The following is a 21,523-nucleotide window of genomic DNA, read 5'->3' as shown; positions in this document are numbered from 1 at the left end:
CACCTTCAGAATCTCAACTTGATCAAATCAACATTATTGAATGACTTTCCTAGATCTACGATTGCCATATACACCTTGTTTAATTCTTAATTCCGTCCTCTAAAAACAGACGTAAAGTCGGCATGGCTCCACTTGTTCCCAAATTTCTTCTGAAGCCAAATTGATCTTCTCCCAACTCATCTTCAACTTGTCTTTTCTTATGTAATTAATACGTGTTAACATTTTGCAAGCATGAGATACTAAACTATTGGTGCGGTAGTTTTCGCACTTGTCAGCTCCTGATTTCTTGGCAATAGGTATAACAATATTCTGTCTAAAATCAGATCGCACTTCTCCTGTGTCATATATCTTACTTAATAAATGGAATAATCGAGCCATGCTGGTTTATATTAAGGGGGTTAGTAATTCTGAGGGCATGTCATAGATTCCAGGCACCTTGTTCCTAATTAGGTCTCTCTGTCCAATTCTAACCTCAAAATTGGGTCTCCCATTCCATCAGCATCAACAGCCTCTTCTTGTTCCAGAACCTTATCATCTATTTCCTTCACTTGATATAACTGTTGGGTACGTTCCTGCCATCTCTCTGCCTTGTCTTCTTTCTCTAGAAGAGGTCTTTCACCTGAGCTCTTCATATTCATACTCCTACATTTCTTTTCTACAAAGGTTTCCTTAATTTTCCTGTATGCATCATTTACATTCCTACAACCATACAATCTTCAACATCCTTGCACTTCTCTTTCAGTCATTCTTCCTTATCTGACCTACACTTTATATCTGCTTCATTCTTGAATCACCTGTGTTCTTTTCTGCTCTCCTCATTTAAATTTTTTTTGTTTTTCGCGGTTCATCAATCAGATGTAATGTCTCCAGAGTTAACCACTGAATCTTTCTTGATCTTATCTTTCTTCCTAACCTTTCTTCCTAACCTTTCTTCAACAGCCCTACTGATGTCATTCTTCACGACTCTCGACCCTTCATCTATTGTGTTTCGTTCAGCCTTTTCATTTAGTCCTTGCGCAACATATTCCTTGAAGCAGCCCCTCACACTCTTTTCTTTCAATTTATCTAGGTCCTATATTCTTGCATTCCTTCCTTTCTTCAATTTGTTCAATTTTAGATGATATTTCATGACCACCAAGATGTGGTCAGAGACCACGTCTGCTCCTGGGAAGGTCTTGCAATCCAACCTGGTTTCTGAATCGATGCCTAATCTTAATGAAGTCTATTTGATACCTTCCTGTGTATAGTCTACGTGTACAGTCTTCATTTGTGGCGTTTGAACCAAGTATTAGCAAGGACTAAATTATGATCAGTGCAGAATTCAACCAGCCGACTTCCTCTTTTACTCCTTTGTCCCAGTCCGAGATCTCCTGACGGCATTCCCTCCTCTTTCTTGGCCTACCACTGCATTCCAGTCTCCCATCACATTTAGATTCTCGTTTCTTTTACACATTGTATTAAACCTAGCTCTTCATATTGTGCCCATCATTCTACATTGCTAAAAGAACCGCCACACGGCTATGTAGGGCCAACTGCGAAAGAAAAAACGCGCAATCATCTTTGTAATGCAGCTAGCCTCATGTCCGTGTCTAACCACTTCACGCAGGAGAGGATCTAAAACATCGAGCGAAATTGGGATATTTCGGAATACCTAGGGAAATTAATAATAAATTCTGGCTAATAACCTCTGTAATGAGAGATTTCGGTACTGTCATTAGCGAAGATGGAATTAATGAAGAATTTTAGAATCATTTTATGAAGCTAACTTCACAGGGGGAAATATATTTAATTATCCCCAGAGAGTGAAGTTACACGTGTCAAGGACATATAGTCAAAATACGCGGGATGATCGTCAACGGATTTAATTAATTTACGCCCTGGAAGAAGCAGGAGAAACACCATTGTAATCGGAAGAATAGGCGGAATCTCTGGTGTGAGTCTCAAAGAAATCGGTTCAGCGGTTATCAGATGGAACGATTGCACAAATAGATAACGCGTGGTACCGCGTCCCTCATGTGCGTATAAATACTCATTCTCAAAATGTAGAGAGGCAGTGGCGATCATCAGTCAGAGGTGACGAACCTGTGATAGTCGACATCAAAAAAAAAAGGAACTACAGAAATTAAAGTGTCAGAAGTTAGACTTGGGAATCTCACAATCCAGTTGGCTTGAGAGATAAGAAATTCATAAAGTATCAATAATGAATAGAAACAACTTTGATATTAAAACATTCTTTTATTTACGAAAATTCATCCTGGTAGGAGGGATGATCGTAGTGGCTATTTATAGGATTTATGAACTTCTGCGAGCAAGAGAGCAAAGTCCCCAATATAGCTCTCAAATTATTTTAAAACAGTTATTTTGTTACTTTCATTGATCTGTCTCTGTCTTATCCTTGGCTTTGACAATATGAAAGTGACTGAGGTATGAGTGATGCTAGTAATGCCATTCCTTCTGCAGCCAGTCCCTGCTATGAATGGTGTGTAAGCGTTGCTCATAGGGTCAGTTGGTGCATGCATTTCAGTGGGCTTGGCAGACTGATATGTAGTAGCAACTTCTGGCTCAGTGAGGGAAGCAACTGGAAACTACCTCACTCATCATTTCCCTAGTACGCCTCTTCAGTGATGCTTAGGCCATCTATGACAGCTGATTGTGGAGCTGTTGACGATCCAACCAGCCTTAGGGCTGAAGACTGAACATACAGTACACACATACACACAGTTATTTTTACAATCTGTAAGGGAAAACAATTGGTTTCTTGTGAGAGATAGCATCTTTGTCCCACGGTCATTCACGTTTAGCGAACACCTGGCACAGAAAGGTTTGGAACTTACCATGGTTACATTAGTTTACTGATCTAGACGGTACAGCGTGGTCCATTTTGTGTTATGTGTATAATAAAATCTGTTATTATGTTAGTTCCGGTTCAAGAAAATTAATTTGTATTACATCAAGACAAGTGCAGAGTCAGTGTAATTGATAAGGTAGTTTTTAAGTGAAGAATGTCACTTATGATGACGGGCTAAGTCGGAGATTGCTGGCTTGCTAAATGCAGCCAAAAATGTCGCCACATAAATCAGCACAAATACAGGTCTGTCTAATTTAAATGTTATATATTTGTAGTTAGAAATATGAATGCTTATCCCTTTAAATTAGTTAGTAAATCATGTCACCTGGTTGTATATGCGGCGTGTGTAGAATTAAGTGTGTCACAATAATGATAATGTGTCGTGTCGGTATTCCAGGGGAGTGGGAAAGCAAAAAATTTAAGAAATGACTTTTTCCAAATTTTACCTAATTAAATTATTTGGACTCTCCTGATTAAAATGGTGTGTAATTTATTTTAATACGCCACCTGGAAGTATTTTAAAGAAAGATTTTAATATATCAATGCACAAGTGTCAAACTGGGCAACTTATGCCCGGTTTCTGGAACGTGAGATATCGAACCAATAGGGGTATCGAATGGTCAACTTGTGTTTTGGCGTTGCACGAACGTAAGATACATCTATCGGTTCGATAAATCGCTTGCTAACTTAGAGGGCCCTGACCAGAAGATATCTATTTGTTAACCTGGTGACGCGTGCGCAGTACTTCGGTAACAGCAACTAACATTGTGTTTGTTAAAATTTTCTATGGCTATCTCATCTTCTTTCGACGAACATATTGTAGAAATGGTCAACATTGTAGAACGACCACGATTATATCATCGTCGGTCTGATGTTCTAATGAAGTATAGTGAAAATGAATTCAAAGGCAGATTGAGACTGAACAAATATACTGGCATAGGTTTGGTAAAGGTTACAGGCGACAATTTGCGTCCTGTGACAAATAATTTTCCATTGTACCCTGTTGATCGAGTATTAATTACGATACCCTTTAAGACTCATATTTGTATCTGTGACTGCATTCGTGTCCATAAAAGCACTGGTACCAGTAACTGAGTATAACAGATAATTACACATTTATTCTAGTAGGCCTACTGCAGGCCTACTTGCATTGACAGTGAGCATATACCGGTACTTTTATCGTGGGATTGTTTTTAATTAACGATATTACATTACAAGGAACTAACATGTTATATAATTATGTTAATTGCCCGATATATATCGTTACACTGTGGTCAAACAATGTTCATATTTGGAATAACAGGGAAGAGATACCGGTACGGTATACTTATAAGGCTCAGTGCAAACATGATCGCGCGTGACACGTGCTACTGGTGTGCATATTTCATTAGATATTCTCAAACAATGTCAAATTCTTCTGACAGTCCTTAAACACTACGAAACTGTCACCAACGTCTGTAAGAACTAGTCGAATACCAATTTCTCGCTGCATGGCAAAGAGGGGATAGTAGGAGCTGCACAGAAAGCTCAAATACAATGCATTACTTGTGCGCATGCGCCTGGCAATCTAGGGAACAAATCTAATGCACAAAAACAAAGCAGTACGAGGGGTGGCATCTAGTGTGTATTTATGGAACTTGATCAATGGTCCAATAGTTAACAGTTCGATAAGTTAGCTCTTATTCCGATGTGCAACGCAGCGAAGATCTATCGAGTCGACAACTGTAACAAAGCAATAGCTATCGGAAAGATATCTCACCATTCCAGAAACCGGGCATTAGACATGTTTCTCTTTGAATATAAATATCTGGAACCATCTGATCTAGAAGGCCGTGGTTTTCAATGTTCTATTCCTGAATGTTATGCGCAGACGTTGGTGGCACTGTCATAACCAACATTTATATAGTTTTGATTGAACAGAGTTGGATTTGTGATTTTAGTACTGTGATATTTTTTTTTCAGTGAATGTGCATCGTCTGTATCAAATATAGTTTATTTATTTCAGTTTTTAACCATCACTAAGGCAAAAGGTCTGTTCAAAAGACGTAATATTTGCGGAAATCAGCACCAACAAGTTCCTAATCCATGTGTTGATATTACAAATAGTGTAAATATTGACCCCGCTGATATTTCTGCCGAGCAAAATGTCACTACCACGTCTTGCAGTGCATCTAAGAGGAAACTTGAATCTTCTGAGGCAGAATTTATTGACAAAGAAGCAAATGTAAATAATTTAGGTTATGTTTTGGTGGACTTAAATATTTTAACCACCTTTCTGTGTGATAGTGTGTGTTGCAAAACTTGTGGTGGAATAATAAATGTTCATGAAGACTTATCTGCTAGAAATGGCATTGTGAGTAAACTTGTGCTTGACTGTAAAAATTGTAAAGGTAAGAAATCATTTCTTGACTTCAAAGAAATGCAAAGATGACCTCTTTGAAAGTAATATCTCTGTTTTATGGATTGAGATGCATTGGAAAAGGGCTCACAGCAGCTCAGAAATTGTGTGCTGCACTGAACTTGCCAAATCCTCCTGGAATATTTAGCAAGTACACTAATGCTGTTGGTGAGTGTATCTCTTCTGTGGCCAATGCTTCTATGAAAGCAGTTGTTGAGGAAGCAGTAAAAATAAATGACTGAAAGTGTGATCTTTCTGTGGCAGTTGATGAAACATGGCAGAAGAGAGGCTACAAGTCTAAAAATTCTGTAACTGCAGTAACCAGCATTGGCACTGGGAAGGTTCTAGATTGTGAAATTCTCATTAAACACTGCCATCTGTGTGTGGCATTGAGGAAGGGTAAGAAAGGCATAGAAAACCATAAGTGTGCTCCAAATTATGCAGGTACAATGGTGGGATGGAGGCTGCTGCTGTTGTTTCCATTTTCAGTCGTTCCGAGAAAGAGAGAGGTGTATGCTACACAGAATACTTGGGGGATGGGGGACTCTAATGCTTATAAATCTGTAGTAGAATGTCAACCATACGGTCAAAAGCAGGTGAAAAAAATTGAATGTGTAGGTCATGTTCAGAAGAGAATGGGGACATGCTTTCTAAAACTGAGGAAATCTCTAGGGAAAACGAAATTATCAGATGGTAAAACTATAAAATACAAGGGAAGACTCACTGATAAAACCATTGATGACCTCCAGCACTATTATGGCAATGCCATTAGAAGTCATTCAAATGATTTAGATGGTATGAAGAGAGCAGTATGGGCCACATTCTTCCATAAGGTTCCTTCTGATGAATCTCCCATACATGGCCTTTGTCCACTTGGTCCAGACTCATGGTGCAAATATCAAAAAGCTAAGGCGATGGGTACTGCACGATAATTTAGGCACACAAACAGCATTCCAACTGCTGTGATGGAGGCCATAAAGCCAATTTATAGGGAGTTAGCTCATCCAGACCTTCTTGCCAAGTGTCTACATGGGCGAACCCAAAAGCCCAATGAGTAATTTAATATCATCATTTGGACTCGAATTCCAAAAAATGTGTTTGTGGGTGCAAAAACCTTGCATTTAGGTGTCTGTGATGCTGTAATTACATACAATGATGGAAATATAGGGAAGATTAAGGTGTTCTGGAACAGCTTGGTATCAATCCAGGAGTGAACACACTTCAAGCTTTCCGTCAAATGGATAAATTGAGGATAACAAAGGCTCAGTGTGCAGCAGAACAAATGACTGTAGAAGCCAGAAAGAAGAAGAAGAAAACTTGCTAGCATCCAGGATGAACAGAAGAGTACTCAAATAATGCTGACTATGGAGCAGGCTGTTTTTAGGTACTGTTGTGTGTAAATGTGTGAGTGAACATTCTGTTTTACTTTGAGCTCATATTCTGAGAAATGACATGTTTTCACATGTTTAACCCATTATATCTGAAACTACACTAGATAAGGAGTTCATTGTTTGCAGAGAGTCACCTTGTGCCATGATACAGCTACTGAACCGGATAAAAGCATTTCGCATGTATAGTTTCTGATTTACATACATTTTTAATGACATTTTTGTTAAAAATTTGGAACTTATAAAATAAATTCATAACTTTACAATCGTTTGCTCCAACCATTCCATTCTGATTCAGTACTTATGGAAAGATTGTAAATACAAGTAGTAAAATATTAAAGCTCTCAACTTAATACTTCCTGAGATAACGGGCCATCTTTTCTGTCAATTTAACTTTATCAAGGTAGAGCTTTCCCACTCCCCTTAAGTGTGTCACAATGATGATAATGTGTCATGTCGGTATTCCAGGAAACACTGTAGGTGTGTTATTTATGCCACGAGGCGTTAAATTGTATTAAATTTCTTAAAGTAAAATATTACAATGAAAATCAGTAAAATTCGTTCGTGCCGGTAAAGTTTTAATAATAATAATAATAATAATAATAATAATAATAATAATAATAATAATAAAGTGATAGATTGCAATTATAAGAGTAATAAAATCAAATAGTAACAGGGATAATAATATTCGCGTTAGGAGTAAATTGAAATAATAATAATAATAATAATAATAATAATAATAATAATAATAATAATAATAATAATAATAATAATAATAATAATAATGCATTCAGCAGTTATGTAAGCGATATTTACAGTTTTATATCGAAATCCAGTGAAGCAAGACCATTCTGGCATACATACATACATACATTATCATTATAGACTGTTATGCCTTTCAGCGTTCAGTCTGCAAGCCTCTGACAATTTACTAAACGTCGCCACAATCCTCGATTTGTAACTAGTGTTGTGGCCTCATTTAGTTCTATACATCTTATCTTTAAATCGTTAGAAACAGAGTCTAACCATCGTCGTCTTGGTCTCCCTCTACTTCTCTTACCCTCCATAACAGAGTCCATTATTCTCCTAGGTAACCTATCCTCCTCCATTCGCCTCACATGACCCCACCACCGAAGCCGGTTTATGCGTACAGCTTTATCCATCGAGTTCATTCCTAAATTAGCCTTTATCTCCTCATTCCGAGTTCCCTCCTGCCATTGTTCCCACCTGTTTTTACCAGCAATCATTCTTGCTACTTTCATGTCTGTTACTTCTAACTTATGAATAAGATATCCTGAGTCCACCCAGCTTTCGCTCCCATAAAGCAAAGTTGGTCTGAAAACAGACCGATGTAAAGATAGTTTCGTCTGGGAGCTGACTTCCTTCTTACAGAATACTGCTGATCGCAACTGCGAGCTCACTGCATTAGCTTTACTACACCTTGATTCAATCTCACTTATTATATTACCATCCTGGGAAAACACACAACCTAAATACTTGAAATTATCGACCTGTTCTAGCTTTGTATCACAAATCTGACATTCAATTCTGTTGGATTTCTTACCTACTGACATCAATTTAGTCTTCGAGAGGCTAATTTTCATACCATACTCATTGCACCTATTTTCAAGTTCCAAGATGTTAGACTGCAGGCTTTCGGCACAATCTGCCATTAAGACCAAGTCGTCAGCATAGGCCAGACTGCTTACTACATTTCCACCTAACTAAATCCCTCCCTGCCATTTTATACCTTTCAGCATATGATCCATGTAAACTACAAACAGCAAAGGTGAAAGATTACAGCCTTGTCTAACTCCTGTAAGTACCCTGAACCAAGAACTCATTCTACGATCAATTCTCACTGAAGCCCAATTGTCAACAGAAATGCCTTTGATTGATTTTAATAATCTACCTTTAATTCCATAGGAAATTTAATTTTGTGACACCGTGTATTTGTGATATAGAATTACGGCATGCTGTTTTGCTCCTGGGATCTAGGAAAATTTAGGGAAGCTACTTTGAGATCCTTTATGAAGTTTTTTGGTTATGGGATAGCTTATACTTAACATTTAAGTATTGGATCGTAATGGGAAAGGAAATATTATGAGAACAATTAGGAAGATAGTTTGAGGCAGAGTAAGCCCTGTGTTTTATGAGTGGAAAGTTTTAAGCAGGACGCCGTAGAGAAAAGGCCCTGTAGTTTGATGGAAAGGGATTTTTGTGACAGGGAGTATACGTACATGTGCGATATTTCCGAGAAAGGATGTATAAGAGAAGCGACATCCTATAGCGATCCATAACAATTTAAAAATGTAAGGGTTGTTAAATCCAAGTAAGTGCGTTGTAATGCATATTTTAAGTACAAGTAATGTTCTCCCATTATTATTATTTTACGTAAGACTGTAGATAACTTCAGTTAAGTCATGTTGACGATTCTATTTGATACCAGCGAAGTGGATTTTGTTATAAGCCGACCTCACGAACAAAATACATTCTCACACACGGTCGAGATAATATTTGCTTATTGGAAAGTGAATTTTATTATGTATCTTTACGAGGCGGAAGAACATCGTGAATTGAAAACATGGCGGGTGAGAGAATATATTACTAAATTGGGACTTTATCCTGCGTATGTGGATGAGAGTTACTTCACTGGTTAGTTTACAATGATACATGTTTGGAGCGTTGACATCGCAGATTATTTGGAGCCTCACACTCTAAGCTATGCTCCGAATATCGTGGTGGTTGTGATTATTGTTTTCAGTTATATCACGTAATATTTTACGAGATTTGAGTTTACTTTTATTTAGCGAACTCCACCGCATGTGTTTAAATTTTAATGAGTGATTGAACTATTCCAACCCGTTATTTAATTTCGATTTCACACATTATCGTTGGAAATGGACATAGTTAATTTTTCCAGATTCGGGTGTATTTCTGTACCGGATTTTACTTCATGTGTCTGAATTTTAAGGAGAATTAGATTTAAATATCCGGACAGTGTTTTAAATATTCGATTTCGCCCGACAGTATCAGTGATGTGCAGATACCATAGTGTTGGCTCAACGATAGGTTTGGGATGCCTCATGTACATTATTATTGTTAGAGGTGTGTAGACCCTGTAGCGTTGGCTCAACGATAGGATCAGGGCGCCGTTTGTATATAGAGTCATAGGTTAGGCATTTTTACGAATCGACTTGAACGATGGTAGTGTCTGCAGTAGTGGATGCAGGTACAGAAGATATTAGCAAGTACTATTTAGGCCATGTTTCGGCATACCCGTTATTACCTGGAGGGTGCTCCCATAATAGCGTCGCATCAGCAGTGGTTTAAATGTAAGGGTTGTCCTACGTGGAAACTTGGCAAATGGAGACTGGTCCCTACTACTTAGCCGCGTACGTTCAGGTCAATGAACTTTCGTTTTCCATTTTGACATCGTTTCTTTTTCTTTACTTCAAGACTTATTGTTCGTATGTTACGATAGTGCAGTGTGTTGACACTTAGTTAATTTTTTTGTTACCGGGCGAGTTGGCCGTGCGGTTAGGGGCGCGCAGCTGTGAGCTTGCATTCGAGAGATAGTGGGTTTGAACCCCACTGTCGGCAGCCCTGAAGATTGTTTTCCATGGTTTCCCATTTTCACACCAGGCAAATACTGGGGCTGTACCTTAATTATGGCCACAGACGCTTCTTTCCCCGTCCTAGCCCTTTCCTATCCCATCGTCACCCTAAGACCTATCTGTGTCGGTGCGACGTAAAGCAAGTACCGGTAGCAAAAAAGAACTTTTTGTAGTATTCACACTGCGAATGCGGTTTCGATTCGTCAGCTGTTACACTATTTTATTTTTATTTTAATTTTACGTTATTAACATTACCGAGGTGAGACGTTGGCCTACCGATCACTTGTAGTTTAGTTTTAAGGGGTCAAGTGTGGGTAGAAAGTTTTGTAATTGTAGTTATGGAGAACTGGAAAGATTTCATGTTGTTTGGTTTGTATTGTGGACTTGTGCTTTGAATAATTCAACGACGTAATTGTTTCATAACCTGAAAGTTGGTTTAGCAAGAAGACTTTTAGAGTGATTTATCACTTTTATTTAATTTCAGTGTTAGGCGTTTGTTCTAAACGCATAGCGAATCAACATTTCCCTGTATTTCGCAGTTTTGTTCCCTCAAAATGATGTAACGTAAGATCCCCTCAAATCAAGTGTTGTTGGTTCATTCTGAACATCTGTTTGGGGTGATGCATGTTTCAGCATCGGGACTCATCTACAACTTAAGGGTGTCATAAGATGACAACACATGGTGGAATTTTATTTCAGATTGTGATAATTGCTGTTAACTTGTAATAAACACCACGCTTTCAGATAATATTTCGCAACCTACCCTAAGCAACTTATAGTTAATTTGGTTCGATTAAGGATTCGTTTGGGGGATGTTCCGGTATCCAAGAGGATAGTCGATTGGTAGATAACCTTAATTACAGGTAAATATGAAATTCTACTTTTTGAAGGTCAGATTTTCCACGGATCGAGTGGGTTAACTCTCATTTATCGTTTGGGTCAATGGTGCACTGTTTTCAGGTTTTCTATTCTTTTTCTGGTTTTGCTGTCCATAAATCTTACATTACATTTTCACACTTTGAAAAACACTAATGTTAATAATTCCAAGATCCTTTCACCATTCACGTTATGCATTGTGACTGCGTTATAGCATATTGTGACAAATTTAATTGATTTTTTTGGGATCGAGTAAGACATGATTATGATGATTTCGTTGAAGAAAATTATAGTAAGCACATTTTTGCTCCTCATTTGAAGCAGTTATGCTCTCCTCTGAACCCTGTAGATCGGTCAATGAAGTGACTGAAAAGAATCCTACACGACCTTAGATCTAAGAATCAATATTGTTCTACCGAAGTAGCCGAGGCAAACGACCGACGATGGAGCGGTAAGTTCAAGGGTTCAAAATATTATTTTGATTTCCTTATTATCTGCTGAATTAGTAAGCATATAGACCTGTACTATTATGTTGGGCATTAGCTTGGTGTATATCTTGATGGCAATAATTCGTTCACTATGCCGGTTGTAGTAGCTTACTTGCTGCCTTATATTCTTATTCATTATTAAACGAACTCCTGCATTTCCCATGTTTGATTTTGTGTTGATAATTCTGTAATCGCCTGACCAAAAATCCTGCTCTTCTTGCGATAGTACGTACTTCACTTACAACGACTATATCTAATCTGACTAAATTTAACTTTAGTCTATCCACTTCCCTTTTCTAATTCTGTAACCACCGTAACGAATCAAACTTCTAACATTTAACATTCCACGTTCCGACTCGAAGAATATCAGTATTCATCTTCCTGATGATTGTCCCCTCCCGTATAGTCCCCATCCGGAAATCCGAATAGGGGACTAGTTTACCTCCGGAATATTTTACCCGAGAGGAAAACATCATCAGTACATCATTAATTCATACAGAGAGAACTGCATGTCCTTGGGAGTTAGATACGTTGCTTACAGCCGTGTAGCAATATCAACACAGCTAAGCCATTTAAATATTATTACAAGGCCATACCAGTCAATCATCCAGACTACCACCCTTGAAACTTTCGAAAGGTTGCTATCCCACTTTCGATGAACCATTTGTTAGTCTGGTCTCTCGACAGATACCCATCCGCTGTGGTTGCACCTACCGTTCACCTGTCTACCTCCCTACAGCGGCAAGGTCACATGGTTCACAGGGGAGGAAGAAACTGTTATTGTGATGTAAATGTCCGATATTGACGGCTACATTGAGGCCCGACACCTACACCTCGACATCGTGGGGCATATGACAGATGCCGGATGGACTGTTTAGCTTTGGCCATCATCATTAGTCGGTATGCTCATTACTGAGCGTCGTGACCTCATAACTCTATCATTTCCGTGTTGCAACCTTGACGAGATGTCTCCATCCGGAGGGGTTTTCACATTTCTTTAATATGACCTGAAGTGGTAGACCAGTGATCTTCTTCGCCTGATCTATCCATCTACTTACTGTTCTTCCTTGTGGTCTACTGCCTTCGATTTTGTCTGGTAAAATTATATTTTCCAAGTTCTCTCCGTCTCGTCTGAAAATGTGGCCAAGGAACTGGAGGTAACACTCACTCACACGGGACGATAGTCGTTTCTTGACGCAGAGTTCGTCCAGAATGGAAACATTAGTTCTTTGGTACAAATAATTATTTGCCGATTAATGTTGTATGTTTTTTATTCCTGTGACAGTCATTGGCAACGTGTTTAGAGATAATCTGGACGTGATGCACGTCACAGACACAGCGTATAGTGATCGTGTCAAGAAAATCGATGGATAGTTTTAGGCGGGATTACTTCGGGTCACGGTATTGTTCTGAAGCGCAGATAGCCTACGGGCGTCAAATCAAAAGGTCTGCACCTGGCGAGCCGAAGTCCTCGGGCACATCCCGGCACCAAAAGCCAAACGCCATTTCATTAGCGTATTGTTCTCAATACATTTAACCTCATGGCTCCTGAATACCATGACGATATGCTCCAACATATTGAGGATAATATTTTATGCATCACCTGCGTTTTCGTTTGACTTCTTTCCATTATTTTAATTTTGGATTTATTTATTTTCGTCTTGTACTCCTTCCCCAAGACCGTTTCCATACCATCCAGCACATAATCCAAATCTTCTGCAGAGTCAAAAGTAACAATACAATCAGCAAATCTGAATTTTGGATTCTCCATAAACTGCGGAACAGTGATTTGTTTTCGAAATCCCTCTTTGATTTCACTTTTTATCATTTATTCTAGATAGAAAAGGAGGACGGATAAACTGGAGCCCTGCCTCACTTCTTCCTGAATCGCTGCTGTTTTCCGTCATTCTCCTTATCACTAGAGATTGATCTTTGAACATATTGTAAGTAACCCTTCTTTCTCTGTATTTGATCCCGATCACCTTCAGAATCTCAAATAACTTGGTCAAATCAACGTTATCAAATGCCTTCTCTAGATCTTATGATGCCATGAACGTGAGCTTGCCTTTCTTAATGTGGGCTTTTTCGTCACTGAGTCATTGTCTCGGTGGAAGTCCATGTACTTCGTCGTATTAAGAGACAAACGTTAAGTACTAGTACAAGGCTGTTTCAGCCATTCACCCCGATTGCCACCCTTACAACATTTTTTAAAAGTCTGCTACCCCATTTAGATTAATCATTCGTTAGTCTGGCCTCTCCGATATGGTTATATCTACGGCTCGGCTACCCGCTTCATTCGGACGCACAAATCTCCCCATCGCAGAAAGGTCATATGATTATATTTACGGCTCGGCTACCCGCTTCATTCGGACGCACAAATCTCCCCATCGCAGAAAGGTAATATGGTTATATCTACGGCTCGGCTACCCGCTTCATTCGGACGCATAAATCTCCCCATCGCAGAAAGGTCATATGGTTATATCTACGGCTCGGCTACCCGCTTCATTCGGACGCACAAATCTCCCCATCGCAGAAAGGTCATATGGTTATATCTACGGCTCGGCTACCCGCTTCATTCGGACGCATAAATCTCCCCATCGCAGAAAGGTCATATGGTTCACAGGGGGAAATTGTCCATACAGTTTATTGTTTAAAAATTATAATAATTTAAGGTGTAGAGAATATTTGCTCTTTAGTCTTTAATTGCAAGAGCAGCTTCAAACGTCCTACTTCCTTCGAGCTATCGTGTTCATGGTAGCAAAAACTTTCGCTCCTTCTACCTACTTCTCCCACTCTACGAAATTTAGCGTGATTAGTTTAAAACATGCAGCCATTAAATGCGAAGGAATACACGATAGAAGCACAAACGATACTATATGACAGGATGAATGTACGGTAGTTATATGTAAGAAATTGAGCAGCGGATCAAGGAAATAATTCTAAGACGCTCCTTTTTAAATGAGTTTCTTGATGGAGCGTTCCGGAAATAAAAGCGTTAAGGGAATAGAGTGTGCACTGTTATGAAACTCAGATTTATTGTCGACACTTCCTTCTGTTATCCTTTAATTTGCGTTGGTATTGCTGAAATAAATATATTCGAAAATCCTAGTTGTTAATTTGAATTTTCGTAATTTTGAACGATTAAAATTAGAAATATTAATTAATATTAGAAAACACGAGAAAAATAATTTTTGAGTTATGATACTTTGTATTCCAGCGCCTCTGTTGAGTGTATCCATGCAGAATCAAGCACGCCTTACCCTCTCCCGCATTCTCTCATCTAGAAGCGGTTTGAAGAGTGCGAACACGATGTCAAACACCCACGACTGGTTCACGATGTGGATGGCGTGTGTCCTGATGGGGAAACTACCCTGAAACAGAGAAATGATGGTTGATATATGACTTAATTCCAGCGTATAAAATATTTATTCGAAATCGATCACAATATACAGAGTGTTTCAAAAATATACGGCATAATTTCAGGGTTGGATTCCTCAAATATAGAGAAGGAAAAAGGTCTATATAAACATGGTTCCGCAAATGCGTATTCTTCGAGATATTAAACTATGCTGTGGGCTAGAAACTCTAGTATTGTGATCTATCTTGCATGTACTGATGTACTCTGGTAATTAGCTTGCAAAAGTGTTCAAAATGCCCACCTCCTGCCATACTACAGGCTTATGCTCGACGTCGCATGTTGTTACAAATACGCTCGAACATGTCCTGTATTGTACGTACTGTTTGAAACGACCTTACAATTCTGTCGTGAAGTGTTGCTTCATCTTCCACAACAGTCGCATGCACCAAAGACTTTGCCTAAACCCGCACAAAGAAGTCCAACAGGTTTAGATCAGGTGATTGTGGAGGCCAAGAAACTACGCATTTCCGGACCAATGTTCACACACACTTTTCCCATCTCTATATGTGAGAAATTCAACCCTGAAATGATAACGTGTATTTTTGAAACACGCAGACCAAGCGGTAAATTCACAATATTCGATTAAGAAAGCCAAGCCGTGCGAATGACTACGTGACACACCAATATCTGTAGGTCAATTCAAGGTACTCAAAGAGCTGTTTGTGTTATCCGTATTTTTAAAAGTATCCATATGCCAATTAAATAACTATTCCTTCATAAACTGACAATGAGTAGACTCAAAGACAAGTATAAATTTTCAAGGAATAAATAAACACACGGATTCCCTTTGGTAGTAAAAGCCAACCTTACTGATAGAGCCCTGCGCAGATATACAAGATATTATCCGCATCTACCTAGCGTCAACCTAGCGAATGGTTATCCGCGGATATTGGAAATATTTGACTATATTCCATCCAAGGTATTGAAAGATATAAATCTGTTAACGTAATGCAACAGGCCTGATACCCGACACCTACAGTCACAGGTTTATCACCATCCTCCCATAACAATGGCAAGCTTCGCCTAACCACAAGCAAAAATAAGTGTACACCTGAGTGAAAATCAGTAAACTTCATTATTTAGAAATTATCAGCAAAAATTTTCCGCACTGCCCCACAGTTTGCATCCGGCAAGATACTAACTTCGCGAATATCCGCATCCGTGCAGGGTTCTACTTATTGTGCAGTCTATTAGCCATCTTTCGGTACCCAAGGTAGCAGGTGCCATTCCAGATGATGCGTCGGTAGTTTCAGAGGCTGCGATTCGACACAACTCCATGTTACCGAGTGATGTTGACTTCTAGGACGTTTAGGAACTCCTGCAGGACAACATTCCAACACGACTTATCTTAAAATTTCTAGTTTAAGAGATGTTATACACATATTATTATTATTATTATTATTATTATTATTATTATTATTATTATTATTATTATTATTATTATTGAACCAAAATGAGGTCTTCGTGCGCTAGAAGAGTGAACGTTGTAATGCTACTCATATAATTCTTGTACTGTGTTTTTTGTTTCTTTTTCTTAGAACGTCACCTCGCTCCGAAGGTTGGCGATCTAATTATTTATTATTACCTGGCTCTTTTGATTTCAGAAAATGTTCATTCGAACTAATGTCGCAGTTTCTTACATTCCTACATCTTCCCATCGATCTTTTTCCTTCAATTTTCTTGAAGAAAACTGCTTTTGGGAGCAACTGCTGAGCTATTAGGGGTATCTACTGGTACCCACAGAACGCGTACACTGCATGGCCTCGTAGCTCCACTACTGAATTCGGGAGGTGGTGTGTTCGAGCCGTGTTATCAGCAGCTCTGGACCTGCTTTCCCGTTTTATACTTAAGAGGTACGCATTGAGAAAAATCATTGGTATTTTATAATTTTCTCGAATAAAGAAAACCAAGCGAGTTAGCTGCCTCGCTCGGGCCGTGTAGATGTTAGCTTGCATTCGGGAAACGATGGGTACTAACCCCGCTATCGGCAGTCCTGAAGATACTTTTTCCCATGATTTTCCTATTTTCACACCAGGCAAATGGTGGTGGTGGTGCCTCCCTTCCCAGTTGTAACACCTCATTGTAACCAAAAAAACCGGTCTGAGTCGATGTGACATTAAGCCACTAGCAAAATAAAACATCCATCGTTTTCTTCGGTGTCTAGTGTAAAGGAAAAGGGGATATAAATTACTATTATGTAAGTAAAAAGAGAGAGTCTGTACCCAGGTGCTGTATCTGAGTATATAAAACACTGATAGCACAAATGTCCTTGGTAAGTGCTGAATCACTTTCCGGGTGCATTAACGCCACTTATGGAGTATGGCTTATAAAATACCACTTTTTATCTTTCAGTGGATAAGGTTTATAAAGGAAACAGTTCCTTGGTCTGTGCCTGACCGCTTGAAGTCTTTATTATTATTATTATTATTATTATTATTATTATTATTATTATTATTATTATTATTATTATTATTATTATCATCATCATCATCTGTTTACCCTCCAGGCTCGGTTTTTCCCTCGGACTCGGCGAGGGATCCCACCTCTACCGCCTCAAGGGCAGTGTCCTGGAGCTTCAGACACTTGGTCGTGGGGTACAACTGGGGAGAATGACCAGTACCTCGCCCAGGCGGCCTCACCTGCTATGCTGAACAGGGGCCTTGTGGAGGGATGGGAAGATCGGATGGGATAGGCAAGGAAGAGGGAAGGAAGCGGCCGTGGCCTTAAGTTAGGTACCATCCCGGCATTCGCCTGGAGGAGAAGTGGGAAACCACGGAAAACCACTTCGAGGATGGCTGAGGTGGGAATCGAACCCACCTCTACTCAGTTGACCTCCCGAGGCTGAGTGGACCCCGTTCCAGCCCTCGTACCACTTTTCAAATTTCGTGGCAGAGCCGGGAATCGAACCCGGACCTCCGGGGGTGGCAGCTAATCACGCTAACCACTACACCACAGAGGCGGACATTATTATTATTATTATTATTATTATTATTATTATTATTATTATTATTATTATTATTATTCCATATTTCAGTGTTGACATTTGTGACGCATCATTTGAAGTATTCAACTGCCTGTCCCCATAACAGGTGCTGCCTGGCCGAGGCGGTAAAGGCGTGCTCAGTTCGCCCGGAAGGACGCGGGTTCGAATCCCCGTCAGGAAGTCGTAAAATTTAAGAAACGAGATTTCCACTTCCGAAGATGCATATGGCCCTGAGGTTTACTCAGCCTACACAAAAATGAGTACCAGGTTAATTCCTGGGGGGCAAAGGCGGCCGGGCGTAGAGCTAACCACTCTACCCCATCACGTGCCGAGGTTAACAATGGTGGAAGCCTTTACCTTCCACTCCTTCAAGGGCCTTCATTGCCTGTACGGAGGTGACTTTGCTTTGCTCTTTTTGTCTCCATAAAACCCGACATTCTGCTGCATTATTATTCTTATTCTTATTCTTCTTCTTCTTATTATTATTATTCCATATTTCAGTGACATTTGTGACGAATCATTTGAAGTATTCAACTGCCCGTCTCCATAACACCCGACATTCTGCTGCACGGAGTAGGCGATTCATTTTCTCATTCGCATTGCATATCTTCCATGAGCTCTTTGATCTACAGATCCCGGCTGTTAACGTGTCGACGTCAACATTCCAAAAGATCAGAAGAATTCTTCGATAACACATCGAGGATCGTCTCCTTTAATTTCTAAATAAATTTAGGATGATGGTAGGCCTATTTGTTTTCTCCATGGAGGTGCAAACGTTCTTGTTTTAATCTTCGAGATTGCTTGTTGTTTGGCTATAACGAACCAGCTTTGCACATAAAAATGTTCCTCATACTCATTTCTGAGTTAACCCCATGGCTACATTATTATTTTATTTCCAGAAGCTGCGACCCCTTTGCCATATTCTGAACATCTTGACAACGTATGGACTTCACGTCGACCAAGCTTTGCGGTTAGGAGCGCGCAGCTGTGTGCTTGCATTCGGGAGGTAGTGGGTTTGAACCCCAGCTCTGAAGAGGGTTTTCCATGGTTTCCCATTTTCACACCAAGTACATGAAGGAGCTGTACCTTAATTAAGGCCACGGCCACTTCCTTCCCACTCCTAGCCCTTTCCTATCCCATCGTCATCATGAGACCTATCTGTGTCGGTGCGACGTAAAGTAAAGTTGTAAAAAATAATGAGTCAAGAAATATCTACGATGATTTGCTCCTTCTTTTCAATCCTACCTGTACTCGGAGACTTACAAAGTTTCAGCTGACCTCTTTTTTGTGCCAGAAAACGTTTCGTTCAAAAATCGACCACGAATTTCGAAGAATACCTCTGTAAAGTTCGTGTAGATTGGCAGTGAGTGACAGTTTAACCTCCTTATGTTCTCAGTTGGAATGCTTAGAGTAGATGAGAAGTTCGCTTTTGGAGTATTCATTACTACCCACTTCAAATTAAAGCAAAATCACCTCTGTACAGGGCACGAAAGCACTAGGAAGTGTGGAAGGTAAAGGCCTACACAATTCCTAACCTCCAGAGTTAGTAGGATAGAGTCGCTAGCCCTATGCCCGTCCGCCTTCCTACCTCACCACCCCCTCCTTCACCCTCTAGGAATTAACCTGGTACTTATTCTTTTGGGGTACGATGAATGATCCTCAAAGCTCTAAGTGTCTATCCAGAAGTGGAAGCTCATTTTCTGACTGGGAAGTGATCCCACGTCCTTCGAGGCGAGCTGAGTAGGCCTTTACCATCTCGGCCAAGCAGCCTCTATTCTCCACATCAGTTCGGACAAGCAGTTCTCCTCTATGTTTACATACTCACCTCATTCCTGACAACTCTGTAGGATGATTCTTGAGTGAAGTATATTTACCCCCATGAGCTGGACGACGCGATTCGCCACTTGTGGAGTCATGGACCACGCGTGCTGCAGCGACAGCCCTCCGAGGTCGAAGATACACACACCGCCCAAGACTTGTGCACGTTGCTCCAGGATGGCCAGCTCGAGAACTATAACGGTCGCCTTGAAGATCTCTTCCACTGAGTAATTTCGTGGGTTCCAGTTCCCTATACACAAGAATTACATAATTAATTTGATGGTGTGCATTATCAGTTGCAGAGCATGACCCAGGAGAGGTAAACCATTGAAACCCGCAGGGCAGAAGGTAATTAAATTTACAATTAAAAAAGGAAGTATTCCAGGACTTAATAGTGTGAGGAAGGGTCGTCATATTATCTTGTGTGATCTCATAAAAAACGACTAAAATGTCATGATCCTTCTTTAATTGTTTATGTTGTGTGTATGGTATAGAATCCATTAGTGTTACGTGTACAGTTGAAACCCCTATTTCACCGTACTACTGTATCTGGCGCTTACCATAGGCGTTTGTTGTTCTATAAAGAATTTCTACGAGCCTGCAAGTGTATTAACTCTGGTAGAATACCAGAAAATTGGAAAAATGCTAAAGTGATACTTCTCTTCAAGAAAGGTGATAAGGAAAATTTAGAGAGCTATCGTCCTGTGAGTTTTTTTATCACACCTCTACAAGCTCCTGACTAAAATTGTAACCAACCACCTCACAAGAGAACTGGAATTTTATCAACCTGCCGAGCAAGCAGGATTTCGTAAAGGTTTCTCAACTGTTGAACACATCCAGACTATTCGTCTTCTTCTTGAGAAAACCACTGAGTACAACATCAAGATTCATATGGCCTTCATTGATTATAAAAAAGCTTTTTACTCAGTGGAGATTTGGGCAATCATGAAGGCACTTCAAAATGCAATGATAAGGTATATAAACCTCCTGGAAAACATTTATGATCAAGCAACAATGGTACTCAGTGTGGACGAAGACCTCATCACCAATAAAATCCCAGTTGGCAAAGGACTTCGACAAGGTGACACAATCTCTCCAAAGCTGTTTACCCTTGCCTTGGAAGATGTATTCAAAACCCTTCATTGGGATAATAAAGGAATAAAAATCAACGGGTTATATTTGAACCACCTGCGTTTAGCCGATGACATTGTGCTCATAAGTGAAAATCTAGATGAACTATAAAGCATGATCCAAGAATTAAAAACTGCCTCTGCTAAGATTGGTTTGGAAATAAACATTAAAAAACGAAAATACTAAGCCCAGACAGTCGACCACTTAAAATGGGAAACCAATATATAGAAGCTGTCTATGAGTACATCTATCTTGGACAACACAACCAACGTGCAGAAATTCCTCGCAGAATAGGAATGAGTTGGACAGCATTCCGAAAACTAAGATTCATCTTCACCAACAAGGATGTTCCAATTAACCTGAAGACCAAGGTTTATAATACGTGCGTGCTGCCAGTTACTACTTACGGTCTGGAAACGATGACTCTGACGAAGGAAAGTGCTCACAAGCTTCAGCAAACACAACGAGCCATGGAGCGACAGATGCTAGGGATCAGCCTTAGGGATAAGATACGTTCAGAGGACATAAGGAGAAGAACTAATGCAACAGACATCCTAG

At 39.7% G+C, this 21,523-nt stretch overlaps 1 protein-coding gene across 1 annotated transcript in view; it reads right to left on the bottom strand.

Annotated features, from left to right (window-relative positions):
• The window catches only part of LOC136877459 (alpha-tocopherol transfer protein-like), a 238,092-nt gene that overhangs the window by 25,988 nt on the left and 190,581 nt on the right, over window positions 1-21,523 (bottom strand). The window contains exons 5-6 of the mRNA XM_067151515.2: window positions 19,891-20,084; window positions 14,876-14,986 (exon numbers count right to left, since the gene is read on the bottom strand). Of these exons, the coding sequence (XP_067007616.2) occupies window positions 14,876-14,986; window positions 19,891-20,084 (305 nt within the window). The remainder of the gene's footprint in view (window positions 1-14,875; window positions 14,987-19,890; window positions 20,085-21,523) is intronic.

Source organism: Anabrus simplex, chromosome 7, assembly GCF_040414725.1.
Source record: "Anabrus simplex isolate iqAnaSimp1 chromosome 7, ASM4041472v1, whole genome shotgun sequence".
Taxonomy (NCBI): domain Eukaryota; kingdom Metazoa; phylum Arthropoda; class Insecta; order Orthoptera; family Tettigoniidae; genus Anabrus; species Anabrus simplex.
The sequence above is the reverse complement of the archived record's forward strand: the minus strand, read 5'-3'. Positions and strand labels throughout refer to the sequence as shown.